The sequence below is a fragment of the Xyrauchen texanus genome, chromosome 29 (genome assembly GCF_025860055.1).
Source record: "Xyrauchen texanus isolate HMW12.3.18 chromosome 29, RBS_HiC_50CHRs, whole genome shotgun sequence".
Classification (NCBI taxonomy): Eukaryota; Metazoa; Chordata; class Actinopteri; order Cypriniformes; family Catostomidae; genus Xyrauchen; species Xyrauchen texanus.
In genome coordinates, this window is record NC_068304.1 from 4,961,191 (window position 1) to 4,981,227 (window position 20,037).

Genomic DNA, 20,037 nt, shown 5'->3' on the forward strand with positions numbered 1-20,037 from the left:
ATTTTAGCCGTGAACTGAGCTTTTGGATTAGCCATGCCCCTTTTTCCAAAACCCCACACCCCAAAGATACCAAATGAGTGTTATTGAGACCGACATGAGTAGGAACGGTTGCCAAAAACAACAGCAACAAAATAGCGGCATCAACTGACATCTGTTATGAGTAACATGCCATAAAATTGGCTGTATGGCTCAATAATTCACTGATCTATAATACTATGAGAACATGCAAAATGATTGACAGGCAGAAATTGTCATTCATTTTGCTGTTTACAGAGTCTAGAGCTGTCACAGAGACCGGTGGGATATCTCATGACACTTTCAGGTAGTAGTAACATTTTTGCATACCTTTCCATGAAAACCATGGTTGAACTCCTTGAAGTGTTCAGTAGAGCAAGGCGGGGCACATGTGGCTTAAAGCAATGCCACTCTAGGCGAATAGCCTATAGCAGAACAGGTTCCGACGCGACACAGACTGGATTATATATTTTTTCTTTTTGGAATCGTTCTGGACTGTTCTGTCTCAATATGTACAAGAAGTTATGATTAGTGCAGCAATATATATTTGCTGGCTTATTTTTATCTTCAGCGTAAACACCATCATATCTGGAAGCCCCATGTAATGTTGCCTTTCACTTTCCTCTTCAGAGAAGTTTACCCAAACTCAATTAGGTGTGCATTTTGGATTCATAAGCAGCTCATTCATCTGAACAGACATGGTGCTCAGAAGCAGTGCAATCTGGGAGGTCAGCACTGAGTGACTTTTATGTATCAGGATGTACCAGAAGCAAAAGGTTTTAATAAGCTTGAGAAGCATAGTTGAAGACTCTCTCCATTTAATGTCCATTTAAAGCTTGTATTAATTGCTTGTTTGTATTAATCAAATATTTATGGAATCCAGATCCTTTCTGATAATGTGTGGCATTTTTTATTTTTGTAAATGCTATACTAATTGTGTTTGTTTTTTAAAGTCTGTGTGCAGCTCTGAGATATATTTTTATAGAATTGTATTTTTTGATTTTACCATTTTTTTCAGTGGGCAGACAGAAAGATGTATTACTACACAAACAAAAACAGGACAAGCTTAACTAATTATATGTCTACCAGTAAAGTGTCTTGGTCACTCATAACCGTGGTTCCCTGAAAAGAGGGAAAGAGATGCTGCTTTAGTAGTTGATGCTATGGGCGAAATCCTTGAACACTTTAAACCCTGTACCATCATGCCAATTTGATTGGTTGGTGATGCTTGGTGCTCCGCCCCATTCTCACGTCATTGTGGGCTTGTTTTCCAGAGTCCAGCATCACACCATCAGAATTTCAGACTGAAAGGCAGGAGAGTGTATCACTAGTCTCTAAAAAATGAAATAATCAGTAGCTGTGGCAAAGTTATGCAGATTATTGTTCCCTACTTTCAGAGAACCAAGTTAACAAGAGTAACCAAATCATTCCCTTTCAAGAAGGTCATTTTGATGCCATTTCAGTAGCTGACACAGTGGAAGCCGTATACCAATACGGCATAGATCTGATGGGGCAATAACCACTAGCCAGCAGGGTGGTAAAAAGGCATTGCTATAACCACCCCATATTTAAAAAAATAGGAAAGGAAAGTGGGGGAACAATAAACAAACAGTTCAATGCTAAAGCAAAGATGCTAGCCATGGTGGGTAATGGTCCAATATTTTAACACATTTTCCCCAGTTAGGGGAGCATAGTGATTATCTGGCAAAGGACTTTGGTACATGACACAAGCCAACAGGGTAGTGAAACATTGTTTGCATGCTCTCATTCACACCAGTGGTAATAGTGATCACAGTTTTTCAAAGGTCAGTGATAATCCCTCATCTTTTGTGATGATCTGGTAAGAGATGGAAGATACATGCAGGTTATAAAACCTGGCTAAGGTGTTTGGGACAAACCAAAAGCAAGCTCAATAGCATCCACGACACTGTGGTAATGTATTTATATATTTTTGCTTAGCCAAACCCCATGTACAGACTCCAAAGCAAATAAATTGTTTTTTACAGATATCCTGAGTAGATTTGTTCAGTCAATGTACATCAATGTACCCTCACAGAGCAGAGCATGTGTAGTCTCTTAACCTCATCCACCTCAAAGGAAGGAGGAGAGAACACCTACAGGGTAACAACCTGAGCCCTAAAAGAAGTTGCCAGTGCTTAACCCACTTTATGCTTGAGAATGACTTAGACAGGCCAGGTACGATCTCTAAGCAAGTTTTGTTGACTAAATGGGCCTGAAGTTCCACAACATATCTGACTAATGCCAAAGCGAATAGCAGCAAAGTGTTCAAAGAGATTGTCTATGATTTCCGCTTCTATTGGTTCAAACGGGGAACCCATAAGCGTGTTTAACGCCAGTGCCTAGTCCCAGACCGGGATAGTAGTCGGGCAAAAAAGGGCCTTAGCCATCTCGCACCATGCAGAAATCTCCTGACAGAGGGTCTTTGCCTATAGACAAGCTCTCAGAGTTCACATATACATACATAGTCACAAGATTAGTGCTGCAAACCTTGAGTGTGGATGGAGTGAGTCCTGCATTCAAACACTCTTTCAGGAAGCAGAGTATAATTTGCACATGGCAATGCATAGGACCTTCACTGCAGGAGGAGCACCAGTTAGCAAAGAGTTGCCACTTTAAGACATCATGTCTAGAGCCTATAGGAGCAGATCTATCCTCACAGAAATTTCCCACTGAGGAGCATCTAACAGCTCTACTATCTCTTGGAACCAGTGGCTGTTGGGCCATTCTGGATAAACAAGCAACACTGTTTAATTATCTTTCCATATATTTTACAATATTTGATGGAACAAACAGATGGGGGAAATGCATATTCATGTTTGCTGGCTGTCTGAACAAATCTACTCAGGATACCTGTAAAAACTATGTCTGTGCACTAAGGTGTCCAAGCCTAGTGTCAGTTCTGACCATTTTGATTGGAGACTAAATCAAGTGCCTCAAGTTTAGTATGGGCCATAGTCCACCATTCTCTTGGCAACCAGAAATTTAGTGGCAGTAGTCCCGGTACTTCCTGTATCACATCTTTGGGGAGGAGGTATTGTTCCTCTGAGCGTAAAAATGGCACATATCACACCATTCGGTGGAGGACAGAATGCTGTTGAAGTGAGGGTAGGTCTCTCTCTAAGAACTGAAGCACATGGCCGTGTTCAACAGTTGCTTAGTTCCCAACTGGAGACTCACAGGATATCGTGCCACACATGCTCATAGCGGGTCCAAGGACCCAGGGACTCGTGTGTGTGGCTGCCGGCAGCTGAACATCACCCACCATCTAAGGATGATTGCTAAGCAAAGTTACTTTCTTGAAAAGGAAACCCATTGCACAAATCCACTAAATAAGTGGTTCTTAGGGGTGTAAAGTAACAAATTAAGAATACTCACATTACTGTAATTAACTACTTTTTTCCAAGATTACATTTACATTTTACAGTACATTTACATGTACATTTTAAGTGCTGTAATTGTGCTTTTACTGCGTTATTTTCCCACCGTCTGTGTTCGCTACTTCTCTGTCCTGATATAATTTTTATCTATCAACATGAGTGGCTAGGGAGAGTCTCGTGACTCCCATCCAATCAAATCACACATAAAAAACTTGAAAGGCAGCTACAGATCTGGTGCAGTCTATGGAGAATACCCCAAGCATAGTTTACAGCTGAGCATAACCGGCAGCACCTGGAAAGGCTTTTCGTAGTGAAAAGGCCAATTGCTTGATCGTGTCATGTGAGTTTAACTTACACAGATTCACTTTCATTGTATGGACCAAAAGAGCTGAGATATTCTTCTAAAAATCTTAATTTGTGTTCTGCAGAAGACAGAAAGTCATACACATCCAGGATGGCGTGAGGGTGAGAGAATTTTCATTTTTGGGTGAATTATTCCTTTTTAAGCGTGATGTAACCCCTGTTCCAAACAACTTTTCCCATGGCTGCTGTGAACCTGGGGGAGAGACAAGGGGAGGCATGAGGAGAGGGAAAGTGCTAGCGGAGACACAGAGAGTGAGAGAGAGAAGAACTTTTCCTCCGACTCTAGGCTGATGGCCGCGGCTGCTCCCCTGGCGGATGGCAGCGGTGAGGACTCTGCGAAAGCGCATCCCTCCTCCCTCCCATGTTTCGGCACCACTGTAACAGATAAATGACAGGCAAGGAGGAGGCAGAAACAGCTGACCTGTCAACATAAAGTTTAATTTAAAACTCAACTTAAACAAACATAAACAGACCCACACAACGCGCATGCAACGTGGCCATTTGCGTCTCTCTCTCGAACTGGCATCTCCGGCTCACCTTTATCATGCTCTCCCGCTGATCAGCTGATTCAGCGTTGGCTGTGCACCGTCACGGCCCGGCCACGCCCTCCTCCTCGTCACAATGGAATTCTCAATGAGTTATTTTTTACCGAATGTATTAAAGTTACCATCATGAGCTTCCATTTTTGTTAGTTATAGAGAAACTTGTCACTTCAACATACAGTATGTGAAGCAATTCTTTTTGCTGGAGTCAAAAATTAACAAAAAACTGCATTATACAGTCTGTAGAGTATCTGGGGCTTGCAAATTGCTTTGAATTAATCATGCTGGCCTCCAGATATTGAGGATATCAGAGTGACAGGCAGAAACTGGTAAAGAAGTGATGGGTTCTAGTGAAATTCTTTGAAGAGTTTCTGTTCAGACACTTTATCAATCTGAATTTCATATGCGTCAGGCATCTTTTAGCCCATATTTTAAGGTGACACACTTCACCTATGGTTTATGTTCTGCGCAAAATCAGGAAGGTTTCTTTTCTAGTTTATTCAGTGGCTCTCAACTGTTTTTTCTCCATTTTTCTTTTCTTTGGACATAAAGTGAGACCCAACACTAGGGCTGTCATGATTATGAAATTTGGCTGATGGTTAATTGTCAAACAATGTATTGCGATTATGACGATGAATTGTCTCGTTAAGGTGTTTCAAGATTAATTGTCATAGAAATTGTCGTATTTTATAAGGTTTGCTTTTTTCGAGGCGAAAACCGGCTTGATAATATAAATCATATTTTAATAATAAACTTAAACAAATGACACAAACACACACATGACGGACATGTCTGTTAACGATCTCTCTCTCCCGCACCACCATCTGCCATCGGCCTTTATCCCTCTCGGAGGCTTAATTAGCCTGATAAGGGACTGGGTGTGTATAATCACACACACCTTTCCCTGGGGGAGGGCGTGCTTTAAGCCTGGTCTGCCGGCAGGTCATCCCCATCTACCTGGACGAGGGAGGGGACAAGGGGAGGGAAACAGAAATAATTAAAATGGGGGTACTTCCTGTAACAGTGTAGTACCCCCCCAAAAAAACACTGTACAATTTAAACGAGCTGGAAAAGGCGAACGCAGAGCGGCAGTGAGAGAGAGAGAGAGAGATGAAAAAAAAACCTACACGCTAAAAAAAACCTTTGGGGTTTTCATAAGCTGTAAGCCATAATCATCAAAATTATATCAAATAAAGGCTTGAAATATCTTACTTTGCTTGTAATGAGTCTATATAATATATTAGTTTCACCTTTTAAGTTGAATTACTGAAATTAATGAACTTTTGCACGATATTCTAATTTTTCGAGTTTCACCTGTATATGTAGTTGCATTTCATTATTTACATTGAGTTACATTAGGATTTCTTTTCTCTGTGGTCCATAAGAACAGAGCTGTGACCCATTTAAGAATAGCGACCCACCAGCTGAGAATTACTGATTCAATTGTGCAGTATAAAGGCTTTGCATATGTGTTATCTTAAATATGTTGATGATGGAACCATTATTAATGTTTGTAGATAATGTCTTTTAAGAGGACTAAACTACTTTCATGACTATCAAAACTTAAGACATTTTCGAAACAGTGGTTCAAAAGTACTGATAGCTGAGAAAGTACTTTAGAGATTAAGGTTGATTAACATATTGTAATATTTTATGATGACCTTGGGGCTGCAAATTTCAGCCCCAAATTACATCTCCAGCATCCTTATATAACACCATAATGTCTTTCATTCTTCTCAGTGCCCTTTGAAGCATCAGCATCTTTATTGATGTGCTTTTTATTGAAAAGCCCTTCTGTATTGTGAAAGGTTTGTTGAGAGCTGTAATTTCCCTTTATCTCACGTAAACAATTTCTGAACTGTTGAAAAGAAAATTGCAGTGTGCAAAAGTTTCCCTCAAATTGAACAAACTGTAAGAAGAAAGGGGATTGGTCTGCCTCAGGATCAGGGGCATGTTTATCATTTCTGGGGGCCCAAGCAAAGTTTGGTTTTGACACTTTAATAGTGTTGTGTAAATTACTCAAAAAAGTAATCGAATTACCTTTTTTAATCGAAGTAAAAAATACGAATTACCTCTCTGAATATTTAAACAAGATAACTTAACTGATTTCTTATTTGTTTTTCTACTCAATAAATTCAACATAATGTTTGGCATGTTCTCCATCCATCCATTCATCTTCAACCGCTTATCCGAAGTCGGGTCGCGGGGGCAGCTGCTCCAGCAGGGGGCCCCAAACTTCCCTATCCCGAGCCACATTAACCAGCTCTGACTGGGGGACCCCGAGGCGTTCCCAGGCCAGTGTGGAGATATAATCTCTCCACCTAGTCCTGGGTCTTCCCCGTGGCCTCCTCCCAGCTGGACATGCCTGAAACACCTCCCTAGGGAGGCGGCCAGGGGGCATCCTTACCAGATGCCCAAACCACCTCAACTGACTCCTTTCGACGCAAAGGAGCAGCGGCTCTACTCCGAGCTCCTCACGGATGACTGAGCTCCTCACCCTATCTCTAAGGGAGAAGCCCGCCACCCTTCTGAGGAAGCCCATTTCGGCCGCTTGTACTCGCGACCTAGTTCTTTCGGTCATGACCCAACCTTCATGACCATAGGTGAGGGTAGGAACAAAAATTGACCGGTAGATTGAGAGCTTTGCCTTTCGGCTCAGCTCTCTTTTCGTGACAACGGTGCGATAGAGAGAATGCAATACCGCCCCGCTGCCCCAATTTTCCGGCCAACCTCCCGCTCCATTGTCCCCTCACTCGTGAACAAGACCCCGAGGTACTTGAACTCCTTCACTTGGGGCAAAACCTCATTCCCTACCTGGAGTACGCACTCCATCGGTTTCCTGCTGAGAACCATGGCCTCAGATTTAGAGGTGCTAATCCTCATCCCAGCTGCTTCACACTCGACTGCCAAGCGATCCAGTGAGAGCTGAAGGTCACGGACCGATGATGACACGAAGACAACATCATCTGCAAAAAGCAGCGATGAGATCCCCAGCCCACCGAACCGCACACCTTCCCCACCCCGACTACGCCTCAATATCCTGTCCATGAATATCACAAACAGGATTGGTGACAAAGTGCAGCCTTGGCGGAGACCAACCCCCACATGGAATGAACTCGACTTCGTGCCAAGGACCCGGACACAGCTCTCGCTTTGGACGTACAGGGATTGGATCGCCCTAAGAAGGGACCCACCCCGTACTCCCACAGCACCTCCCACAGTCTCTCCGGGGACCCGGTCATACGCCATCTCCAGATCCACAAAACACATGTAGACCGGATGGGCATACTCCCAGGCCCCCTCCAGGATCCTTGCGAGAGTAAAGATCTGGTCCATCGTTCCACGGCCAGGATGAAAACCGCATTGTTCCTCTTCAATCCGAGGTTCGACAATCAGCCAAACCCTCCTCTCCAGCACCTTGGAGTAAACTTTACCAGGGAGGCTGAGAAGTGTGATACCCCTGTAGTTGGCACACACTCTTTGATCCCCCTTTTTGAAGAGGGGAACCACCACCCCGTTCTGCCATTTCCACGCAATGTTGAAAAGGCGTGTCATCCATGACACCCCCTCCACATCCAAAGCTTTCAGCATTTCTGGTCGGATCTCATCAATCCCCAAGGCTTTGCCACTGCAGAGTTGTTTGACTACCTCAGTGACCTCCCCCAGGGAAATAGAATCTGATCCTACATCAGCCTCAGGCTCTGCCTCTACAATAGAGGTCGTGTTGGAATTTAGGAGTTCTTCAAAGTGTTCCTTCCACTGCCCAATAACCTCCTCGGTTGAGGTCAACAGCGTCCCATCTTTGCTGTATACAGCTTGGATGGTTCCCCGTTTCCCCCTCCTAAGGTGGCGGACGGTTTTCCAGAAGCACTTTGGTGCGGACCGAAAGTCCTTCTCCATGGCTTCTCTGAACTTTTCCCACACCCACTGCTTTGCCTCCCTCACGGCCGAGGCCGCAGCCCTTCGGGTCTGTTGGTACCTTGCAACTGCCTCCGGAGACCTCCGGGACAACAAATCCCGGAAGGCCTCTTTCTTCAGTCGGACGGCTTCCCTGACCACCAGTGTCCACCACGGTGTTCGAGGGTTACCACCCCTTGCGGCACCTAAAACCTTGAGTGGCTTCGGCAATGGAAGCTTTGAACATTGCCCACTCCGGTTCAATGTCCCCAACCTCTGCAGGGATGTGTGAAAAGCTCCGCCGGAGGTGTGAGTTGAAGATCTCGCGGACAGGGACCTCCTCCAAACGTTCCCAGTTCACCCGCACTACTCACTTGGGCTTCCCTTTCCAGAGTCTTTCCCCACCCCCTGACCCAACTCACCACCAGATGGTGATCGGTTGACAGCTCTGCCCCTCTCTTCACCCGAGTGTCCAAAACATATGGCCTCAGATCCGACGACACGATTACAAAATCGATCATCGACCTTCGGCCTAGGGTGCTGTGGTACCACGTACACTTATGAGCATCCTTATGTTCGAACATGGTGTTTGTTATAGATAATCCATGACTAGCACAGAAGTCTAATAACAAACATCCACTTGAGTTCAGATCAGGGAGGCCGTTCCTCCCAATCATGCCTTTCCAGGTGTCCCTGTCATTTCCCACGTGTGCATTGAAGTCACCCAGCATCACTATGGAGTCCCCTACTGGGGCCCTATTCAGGACTCCATTCAGGGTCTCCAAGAAGGCCGAATACTCTGAACTGCTGTTCGGTGCATATGCACAGACAACAGTCAGAGTTTCCCCCCCCACAACCCGTAGGTGTAGGGAGGCGACCCTCTCGTCCACCGGGGTAAACTCCAACGTAGTGGCGCTCAGCCGGGGACTCGTTAGTATCCCCAAACCCGCCCGTCGCCTCACACCCTGGGAAACTCCAGAGAAGAATAGAGTCCATCCCCTATCCAGGGGTACGGATCCAGAGCCAAACCTGTGCGTCGATGTAATCCCCACCAGATCCAACCGGTAACGCTCCACCTCCCTCACCAGTTCCGGCTCCTTCCCCCCCAGTGAGGTGACATTCCACGTCCCCAGAGCAAGCCTTTGCTGCCCGGGTCTGGTCCGTCGAGGCCCATGGCCTTCACTGCCGCCCATATGGCAGCGCACCCGACTCCTGCGGTTTCGCCAATGGGTGATGGGCCCAAGGGATGTAGAGGGGGGTTTCACGTCGCTTCTTCGGGCTGTGCGGGACATGTTCTCGTTTAAGAATATTCTCTTTTAGGCTGCTGAAGCGCCCAGGGGTGTTCTCTACACTCAACTGGAGCAAGAGGGGGAGATACGCTGTAATGCGCTGTAAATCCAACAGCTTTTGTAGAGGTAAATGGATCGGCGGAGGAATTCAGCTTGCTGAAACACAACCGCTCGGCTCTGAAGAAAAACTCTGAATGAGTGGTTGCAAGCCAGCGGTTACAAATACAGAAATTGGCTTCACTGCACACCCCTAATTTTTAGTAACTCTAATCTGATCACAAGAATTGTATATGTAATGCTTTACACTACTTTTTGACATACAAGTCAAGTCAAGTCAAGTGGTTTTTATTGTCGTTTCAACCATATACAGTCTCCCAAGGGCGACCCCTAGTGGCACTACATTGACACAACGTCGAGTGAGTGACAGATAGGGAACCACAGTTAACAACATATCCCACAGTTAATGTGGCCTACAAATTCAGCTTCATCTGGTAAGAAAAAGAATAAAACAATATTTGTTTAAATAATAGTTGTTATAATCATAATTATTATTATTACTATTATTATTATTATTATTATTAGAAACTATAAGAGTAACATTACAAAATTTGCATTTTATTTAGTTTTGACGCACTTCCGGGTTAAAGCCCGCCCACACCCGGTTCTATCTGAATACAGAGACAGATACAGATCATTTTGTAATATGAACAGATACAAATACAGAAATTGGCTTCACTGCACACCCCTAATTTTTAGTAACTGTAATCTGATCACAAGAATTGTATATGTAATGCTTTACACTACTTTTTGACATACAAGTCAAGTCAAGTCAAGTGGTTTTTATTGTCATTTCAACCATATACAGTTAGTACAGTACACAGCAAAACAAGACAATGTTCCTCCAGGACCATGGTGCTACATAAAAACACAAAGGACCAACACAGGACCACATGAGACAACACAACGAAATAAAATACCTATATAAAAAACCTATATATACCTATATACAGTGCACGTGCAAACGTGCAAAAAGTACGGGACAGTACAACAAATTTCTGACAATGAACAGGACAATAGACAGTGCAGCGCCGACCAGTACTCAGTAGTGCAAAAAGATGACAGTTTCTAAAAATGTAAACATAACATACTATGAGATAATGTTCTATGCACATAGCAGTTATTGAGGTAGCAGACAGTTATAAAGTGACAGTAATTAAAGTGCAACTCAGGACACGTGTGTGTCAAACCAGTCTCTGAGTATTGAGGAGTCTGATGGCTTGGGGAAGAAGCTGTTACACAGTCTGGCCGTGAGGGCCCGAATGCTTCGGTACCTCTTGCCAGACGGGAGGAGGGTAAAGAGTTTGTGTGAGGGGTGTGTGGGGTCGTCCACAATGCTGGTTGCTTTGCGGATACAGTGTTTTTTGTAAATGTCTTTGATGGAGGGAAGAGAGACCCCAATGATCTTCTCAGCTGTCCTCACTATCCTCTGCAGGGCTTGCAGTCCGAAACGGTGCAAGTCCCAAACCAGGCAGTGATGCAGCTGCTCAGGATGCTCTCAATAGTCCCTCTATAGAATGTAGTGAGGATGGGGGTTGGGAGATGTGCTTTCCTCAGCCTTCTAAGAAAGTAGAGACGCTGCTGGGCTTTCTTGGTGATAGAGCTGGTGTTGAGGGACCAGGTGAGGGTCTCCGCCAAGTGAACACCAAGGAATTTGGTGCTTTTGACGATCTCCACAGAGGAGCCGTCGATGTTCAGCGGAGTGTGTTCACCTTGTGCTCTCCTAAAGTCAACAACAATCTCTTTTGTTTTGTCGACATTCAGGGACAGGTTGTTGGCTCTACACCAGTTCGTCAGAAGCTGCACCTCCTCTCTGTATGCTGACTCGTCGTTCTTGCTGATGAGACCCACCACGGTCGTGTCATCGGCGAACTTGATGATGTGATTCGAGCTGTGCATTGCTGCACAGTCGTGAGTCAGCAGAGTGAACAGGAGTGGACTGAGCACACAGCCCTGGGGGGCCCCAGTGCTCAGTGTGGTGGTGGTGGAGATGCTGTTCCCGATCCGGAATGACTGAGGTCTCCCAGTCAGGAAGTCCAGGATCCAGTTGCAGAGGGAGGTGTCCAGGCCCAGCAGGTTCAGCTTTCCAATCAGGTGCTGGGGAATGATTGTGTTGAATGCTGAGCTGCAATCTATGAACAGTATTCGAACGTATGAGTCCTTATTGTCTAGGTGGGTGAGGGCCAGATGGAGGGTTGTGGTGATGGCATCGTCCGTTGAACGGTTTGAACGATCACGCAAACTGCAGTGGGTCTAGTGAGGGGGCAGCTGGGTCTTAATCTGCCTCATGACGAGCCTCTCGAAGCACTTCATGATGATGGGTGTAAGTGTGACGGGACGGTAGTCGTTGAGGCAGGACACTGAAGACTTCTTTGGCATGGGGATGATGGTGGTGGCCTTGAAGCACGTTGGAACGACGGCACTGCTCAGAGAGATGTTGAAGATGTCGGTAAGAACATCTGCTAGCTGGTCTGCACATCCTCTGAGCACTCTGCCAGGAATGTTGTCTGGTCCAGCAGCCTTCCGTGGGTTGACTCTACGTAGAGTTTTCCTCACATGTGCTGTGGTAAGACAGAGCACCTGGTCGTTGGGAGGAGGGGTGGACTTCCTAGCCATCACGTCGTTCTGCACTTCAAACCGAGCGTAGAAGTCGTTCAGCGCATCTGGAAGGGAGGCATCTTTGTCACAGGCAACTGATGTTGTCCTGTAGTTGGTGATGGCCTGGATGCCCTGCCACATGCGCCGCGTGTCACCGCTGTCCTGGAAGTGACTGTGGATTCTCTGGGCATGTGCGCGCTTTGCCTCTCTGATTGCCCGTGACAGTTTGACCCTAGCTGTTCTTAGGGCTGCCTTATCGCCTGCTCTGAAGGCAGAGTCTCGGGACCTCAGCAGCATGCGCACCTCCGCAGTCATCCACGGCTTCTAGTTGGAGCGTGTGGTGATGGTCTTGGAGAAAGTGACAAAGTACGCGTAGTGCCTCCTGCAGGTCATCATGCAGCTTGGTTTTTGCATGAGTCTTATATTTCAGTAGTGTCTGGCGATGGTAGACACGAACACCGGTTGCTCCGATGTCCATGTGTTGCAAAAGTCGGGCTTTTTTAACAAAAATAGCACCATTGTGGATCCGGAGTGGCCGCTGCGTGCTACCGCGCCGCCATCTTGGATCTCAATCCAAGATGAGATACAAGTAATGAGATTACAGTAATTAATTACTTTGTAATCAGATTACACCCAACACTGATACAGAATTGTAGTCAGAGCATTGGCCAGTGCTGCTTTGACTTTGTGTAAAGTAGCCTACACAGTGATGACCCAGTGATGCTCTATGTTCCTCACTCTCTTTTAAATTAATGCAGATATTCAAACGCGAGTGAAATCCACTCGTTCGACTAAATTCACTAAGAGTTTGCTTCGTCTTTCAAAAAGCCATGGTTAAGCCATGGATGTTTTGCCAATGTTTTTCATGAGAGCAGTATCCAAATATTAACTCAAATATGGGAGAGGTTGCATATGCAATGCTTATTGCTGCTAGAGTTTACAACTGTGCAGTTTCAGCCGGGACATCCCATATTTTGGAAGAAAATACATCATCACATATGGGACACCAGTTGTCCTTCATTTTAATGGGTAGCAAAATATCTTGTATTTAAGGCTTTGTGTCCCATAAGTATAAAAGGGTTGGACAGTGAGACTCTTGAAGAGGACCCCGTCCTGTATTTAAGAGCTCACAATTCTCATTCACGTGAGACATTCAATACCTTATTGTGTTGTGGTGGCTCGCAGCCAGTTTGTTTTACTGCACCTTAGCTCATCTCTTTGGGTAGGTAATTCCAATGTCTGTATTTTAAAAGAGGTTTGCACTGCTTTGGCTGCGCTGTAACTTATACATGACATATGGTTGCGTTCCATTCAGAAGTTATCATCCCTATATGCCCTTTTCCCCTCAAAGTCTTTCCCTTCCACTGTCGGACAACTGAAAGGTGTAATTAAATGGTCATTTGAACTCAATTTTTAAGTCATTTTGTTATTGAAGATTCTCTTGTAATGATCCTACAGCAGGCCATAAGTATTGTTTTCCCCTCGAAGTGACCTGTAAAGGCATCATTTATGCCGTTTAGAACACATTATATGTCTCATATATATATAAATATTCTGGATCAGGCTTGTAAAAATTTGATTTGATGTGTTTCTCGAGACTGTATTCGGAGTTGCCTTCATCTACAGTAGCTGTGCTTGAGTCCAAGATCATGTCCTCACCTTGTGCGGTCTGCTGACAGTAAGTGAGGTTTGTTGCCTGTACAGCTGGAGTTGAGCTTACTGCCCCCTACTGACTGGGACATAAAGTTGGTACTTCAAGCTTAAATTGGTCCAATAGTGGAAATATTCCTTATTACTGTCTGGGGCATGATTTGTTTTTATATAATTAATCATGATGAATTAAAGACCCTAGTCAGAAACGATGTATAAATCACCAACATTTCTTAATAAACTAACCATTTACTGTACAATTTTTTTATGAGATTTATTAGAAGTCCTGATTAGCTGACTGCCAAAAACCTCCGTGGCCCCAAGCATGTGTGAGGTTTGCATCAACAGCACCGTTCAGGATAGATTTATCATGTTCTTTCTCTGTTTCAGATTACCTGAATCATGAGGACTCTGGGTCGGCAGGACCATTTCTGGATGTGGCCACCTCACCATCCTCAGCTCATCTTTTGGGCGGCTTCATCATTACAGACAAGAGCGCAGTGTCAGACATCCAATCAAATCTCACAGGCTTATCAAAGGGCAACAGAGAACAGCCTGCGTTTTCCTCGATACTTACTTTACTGGCCAGCACAGCTCAAAAACCTCCTGAACTTCTGCCATCAAAAGCCACTCCTGAGAGTCCCGTTACAAGAGTCAAAGAAACTCACCAATGGCCTTCAAACGTATCTTTAGAGAGACTGGAGTCGTCATTCACCTTTCCATCTTCTTCCGAACTGGTCAGCAACCACTCTTCCAACTCAGGTTTGCCTCTCAGCTTGTTGAAATAGCTTCTTCCAGCCTGTTCCATTAACTTCCCTTCATAAACATGCAAATGTAAAATAATCTAAATATCACAAACTGACATTTTGACTGATGATCAAACATGCAGGGAATTTTCATTATGGTGGCTTTAGACCAATTATCTCCTTTGCCATCATCACACGCATCATGACGAATCATGTGTCCGACTTCCCACCTTTGAAACAGTTCAATTGAAATCTTCTCAGAGAAACTGTGATTTCCAAAGTGATTTCAAAGCTTATGATATCACACTTCAATTTCAGAACCGTCTTTTCTAAAAGCCGTTTCAACAGCCACAGGGCATTAAATAAAAGGACACACTATTGCTTCATCACAGTATGCTGCTTCAGGGCAGAAGCAGTTTACTAAAGTATGTGAAGTAAAAAGCAGTTAAACAAGTCTCGCTGTTTTATTAAAGGCACTTACGAAAACGGTCAAAGGGCTGCTCTAAAGATGACTTCCACATGCAGTGGCTACAGTTGTCCTGAATTGCAAATAAATCTGAATTTGTTAATGGACCCCCATTGATCATTATTGGGTGTTTCTTGAACATCGGGCACTTTTGTGGATTTTCTTTTTCTTTCTCCCTTTTTCTCCCCAATTTGGCATCCCCAATTCCCAATGTGCTCTAGGTCCTCATGGTGGCATATTCTTCTCAATGGCCAATAGAGCAAGACTGCTCATTCTGTTTTGGCCCATTGTGTTGCGGGTGTACGACTTCACTCTTTTTAAGCACGAAAAGCTTAAAGGAAACACCAGATATATTTCATCAGATTTGTTTGGGTCAAGGAGTTCAAGAAAACGTACTTTCCAAATTCGATGTGAAATTCCATCATGGAGCATTTCTAGGCAGCCGTGAGCATCCTGTGGACTCAAGAAAGCTCAGTCTATTTGTTGATATGTCAAAGAATGTGGCTTAGAGATTCAGGAAAGCAAAAGAATGACAATCCTCTCATCATTTACTCTCCCTCATGCCATCCCAGATGTGTGTGACTTTCTTCTGCAGAACACAAATTAAGATTTTTAGAAGAATATTTCAGCTCTTTTGGTCCATACAGTGCAAGTGAATGGGTGCCAAAATTTTGAAGCTCCAAAAATCACATAAAGGCAGCATAAACGTAATCCATACGACTCCAGTGGTTAAATCCATGTCTTCAGAAGTGATATGAAAGGTGTGAGTGAGAAACAGGTCAATATTTGAGTACAGTTTTGCTTGAAATTCTTCTTCCTGCCCAATAGGAGGAATATGCATAAAGAATGTGAATCACCAAAAACACCAGAAGAAGATTGTGAAAGAGAACTTCGAGGCTGACTGACCAGGGAGGAGAATTTATAGTAAAATTGGACTCAAATATTGATCTGTTTCTCACCCACACCTATCAAATCGATCTGGACACATTGATTTAACCACTGGAGTTATATGGATTACTTTTATGCTGACTTGTGTTATTTTTGGAGCTAAAAAATGTTGGCACTCATTTACTTGCATTGTATGGTCCAAAAGAGCTGAGAAATTCTTCTAAAAACCTTAATTTGTGTTCTGCTGAAGAAAAGAAGTCACACACATCTGGGATGGCATCAATGTGAGTAAAAGATGAGAGAATTTAAATTTTTGGGTGAACTATTCCAAAAAATGGTAGCAGCAGTTGCGGACTGGCCATAAGGAGAAGCAGGACTTTTCCCGGCGGGCCGGCCTCCAAAATGAAGTCAACAACATTAGCAATATCTGCCATTTTGCCCCCAAAAGCAGCTTTGTTGCCAACTCAAAAACACTAAACAATATTAACTAGTGAACTTACTTACCAAAATACAGAACATATAATATTTAATATAATATTTATTATAATTTATTTACAGCATATACACATGCCAATGGCAAAAGTGAGGATTTTATAATCACTAAATTAATTTGAATTAAATAAATCCCAACCAACGTCTTCTGCACCGCCAATCAATCTGCACCCACTGAATGACAGCGACTGTGTTTTAATTCGAAATGCTGTCACTCCTGTGCATCAGCATTTTAATGATTGGACGTTTGTTTTGTGGTTCAGCCTGTTTGAGAGCTCATCCCAATCATCACGTAGAGCTGCTGGGCTTCCAAGCGGGATGAAAAAACTTGATTGAAAGCCTACTGTACAAACAACAATAAGACAATTTCCCTCATACAACAAGCACTCATGAAGCTCTCGTAGACTCCAAGAGATGCCAACATCCGGGCGGGACCCAAAATGATGCATTTAGAGCCTTTTGTCTAATAAACATCAATCGTTTTCTCCACTTAATTCAATGGGACAGGTATTTGCCATAGATTCCCATTGAAGCATGGCTTTAATGGGGCTCTATGAGCTGTGTATTCGCTAACTGCGACAAACATAATCATGCAGATAACATCTGGGACCAATCATCCATGTGATTATCTAATCAGCCAATCGTGTGGAAGCAGTGCATAAAATCATGAAGATGTGGGTCAGGAACTTAATTAATGTTCACATCAACCATCAGAATGGGGAAAAAATGTGATCTCTGTGATTTGGTCTGTGGAATGATTGTTGGTGCCAGACAGGCTGGTTTGAGTATTTCTGTAACTGCTGATCTTCTGGGATTTTCACACACAACAGTCTCTAGAATTTACTCAGAATGTTACAAAAAACATCCAGTGAGCAGCAGTTCTGTGGATGGATATATCTTGTTGATGAGAAAGGTCAACAGAGAATGGTCAGACTGGTTTAAACTGACAAAGTCTACAGTAACTCTGATAACTGCTCTGTACAATTGTGATGAGAAGAATATCATGTCAGAATGCTGTTCTAATGTAATTCCACTTAAAAGTGGCGTAAACAGTTACACTTGAACAGGCTCACGTTCAACAACAATGAAACAGTTATTAATAGTTCTGTTGTCAATATCAGAATGCCATTGTGACAAACAGACAACCAGTAAAAACCATGAAAGCATCACACACCGCAGAGATACATTCAAAAATAGGAAAAAATATATTTATAACAAGCTGTAAAACTGCTCCAGTGAGATATCGTTAATATCTATGGCCTGTTTACTGTCTTTGAGTTTTGCTGTAACAAAAATCACTCATTATTAAGCAAACGCATGAAGATGCAGTGTCGTTATTGAACTTTAAACAGTTATATTTATTATTAGTGGTATTGTGACCAACATTAATCTGATTTAAATTGGGATGAGTGACTGATGATGAGATATTGACGTCTTTGATTGACAGTGCTCTAATGTTGAAGAGAGAAAAGCTAAAAGCGCTCATGATTGCTCAAACCGTCTCTATCACTCAACACCCATGTCTGATTGTCACAACTCACCTCATGTATCATGTATTTGCATGTTTAGTTGTTGTTTAATTTATTTTTTAACCTGTTTGCCGCATTTATATCCTCTTCCTGTTCACTGTGCAACGAGTCCGAATAACTACCGTAACGACTCTAGAAAATGGGAAAATTAATATTCATACACATGCAATTCTTACACATTTTTAAACACAAACCGTCATATTCATCTCAATTACATAATGTCTGAAAGTTTAAATTCGTGAATGCTTAGAATTGCCAACAAATCACCCTCCATATACCATTCTGTCATGCTTCAAGGGCTGAGAAAGCACTCATTCATTAGAGGAGCAGTGTATGTGTGATTGCCTGCATGCTGCAAAAAAGATCGGCCCTAAATCTAGGCACGATCGGCCGATCACTGATTTGGTATGAAATATCGACCGATTTTGATCGTGGCCAATCAATCAGGACATCTCTAATATTAAGTATATATATATATATATATATATATATATATATATATATATATATATACAGTGCCTTGAAAAAGTAAAGAAAAAGAAAAAGTTGGAAAATAGGTTTATGAAAAATAAAAAACTGAAATATCTTGCTTGCATAAGTATTCAACACCCACACATTAATATTTGGTCGAGCCACCTTTTGCAGCAATAACTGCTTTAAGTCTTTTGGGGTACATATGTACCAGCTTTGCACACAGTGACAATGTGATTTTGGCCCATTCTTCTCAGCAGATTCTCAGGTTGGTTGGGTGATGCAATTTTCAAATAGTGGCACAGATTCTCAATAGGATTGAGATCGGGACTTTGACTGGGTCACTGTAGGACATTTATCTTTTTGTCCTTGAGCCACTCCAATATTGCTTTGGCCTTGTGCTTGGGATTATTGTCATGCTGAAATGTGAATTTCCTCCCAAGCTTCAGTTTTTTAGCGGACTGGCGCAGGTTCTCTTGCAGTATTTCCCTATATTTTGCTCCATCCATTCTTCCTTCAGTTCTAACAAGATGCCCAGTCCCTGCTGATGAGAAGCATCTCCACAGCACGATGTACATACTTCACTGTAGGGATGGTGTGTCTTGAGGCATAGGAAGTGTTAGGTTTGCGCCACACATAGCGCTTTGAGTTTTGGCCAAAAAGCTCTATCTTGGTCTCATCTGACCACAAAATCTTCTCCCACATCACAGCTGCATCATTCAAATGCTTTCTGGCAAACTTCAAACGTGGTTTCAGATGGTACTTTTTGAGTAACGTCTTCTTTCTTGCCACCCTCCCATATATTAGGCCAGAGTTATGCAGTGCTCTTGATATGGTTGACTGGTGCACCATTACTCCACTCCCAGCCACTGAACTCTAGCTCATTCAAAGTGATTTTTGGCCTCTCTGTGGCTTCTCTCACAAGTCTCCTTTTTGTTAGAATGCTGAGTTTTGAGGGATGGCCATTTCTTGGCAGTGCCTAGGTGGTGCAGCTTCCACTTCCTGATTATTGAACCAACTGTGCTCAATGTGATATCCAAATATTTTTTGTACCCTTTCCCTAATCTATGCATTTTTATTACTTCAACTCTAACTTCTGCAGAATGCTCTTTTGTCTTCATTTTCCTTCAGATTCACAGCCTGACCAATGATCCTTCAACAATGGGTTTTTTATCCAGAAAATGTGATTGCAACTTTAAGGATTCACAGGTGGATACCAATGGTAAAGTAACTGTGTCCTTGTTAGGGCATTTTCTTTCATCTGTGTAACCTGGCAGCTTCCACAGCAAAGGGGTTGAATACTTATGCAAGCACGGTATTTCAGTATATATAGACAGACAGACAGACAGACAGATAGTTAGATAGATAGATAGACAGACAGATAGACAGCAGATAGACGGACGGATAGATAGACAGACAGACAGAAAGACACACAGCAGATAGACAGACAGACAGACAGACAGACAGACAGATAGACAGATAGATAGATAGATAGACAGACAGACAGATAGATAGACAGATAGACAGACAGACAGAAAGACACACAGCAGATAGACAGACAGACACACAGCAGACAGACAGACACACAGCAGACAGAGAGATAGATAGATAGATAGATCGATCGATCGTTGTATTG

General features: G+C 43.4%; 1 protein-coding gene across 2 annotated transcripts in view; it reads left to right on the forward strand.

The window, feature by feature from the left end:
• The window catches only part of LOC127622883 (UPF0606 protein KIAA1549L-like), a 113,914-nt gene that overhangs the window by 34,063 nt on the left and 59,814 nt on the right, over positions 1-20,037 (forward strand). The window contains exon 2 of one of the 2 annotated variants that reach the window (XM_052097012.1): positions 14,200-14,571. The exons of the other annotated variant lie outside the window; for it this stretch is intronic. Within the exon in view, the coding sequence (XP_051952972.1) occupies positions 14,200-14,571 (372 nt within the window). The remainder of the gene's footprint in view (positions 1-14,199; positions 14,572-20,037) is intronic. 2 annotated transcript variants of the gene reach the window in all.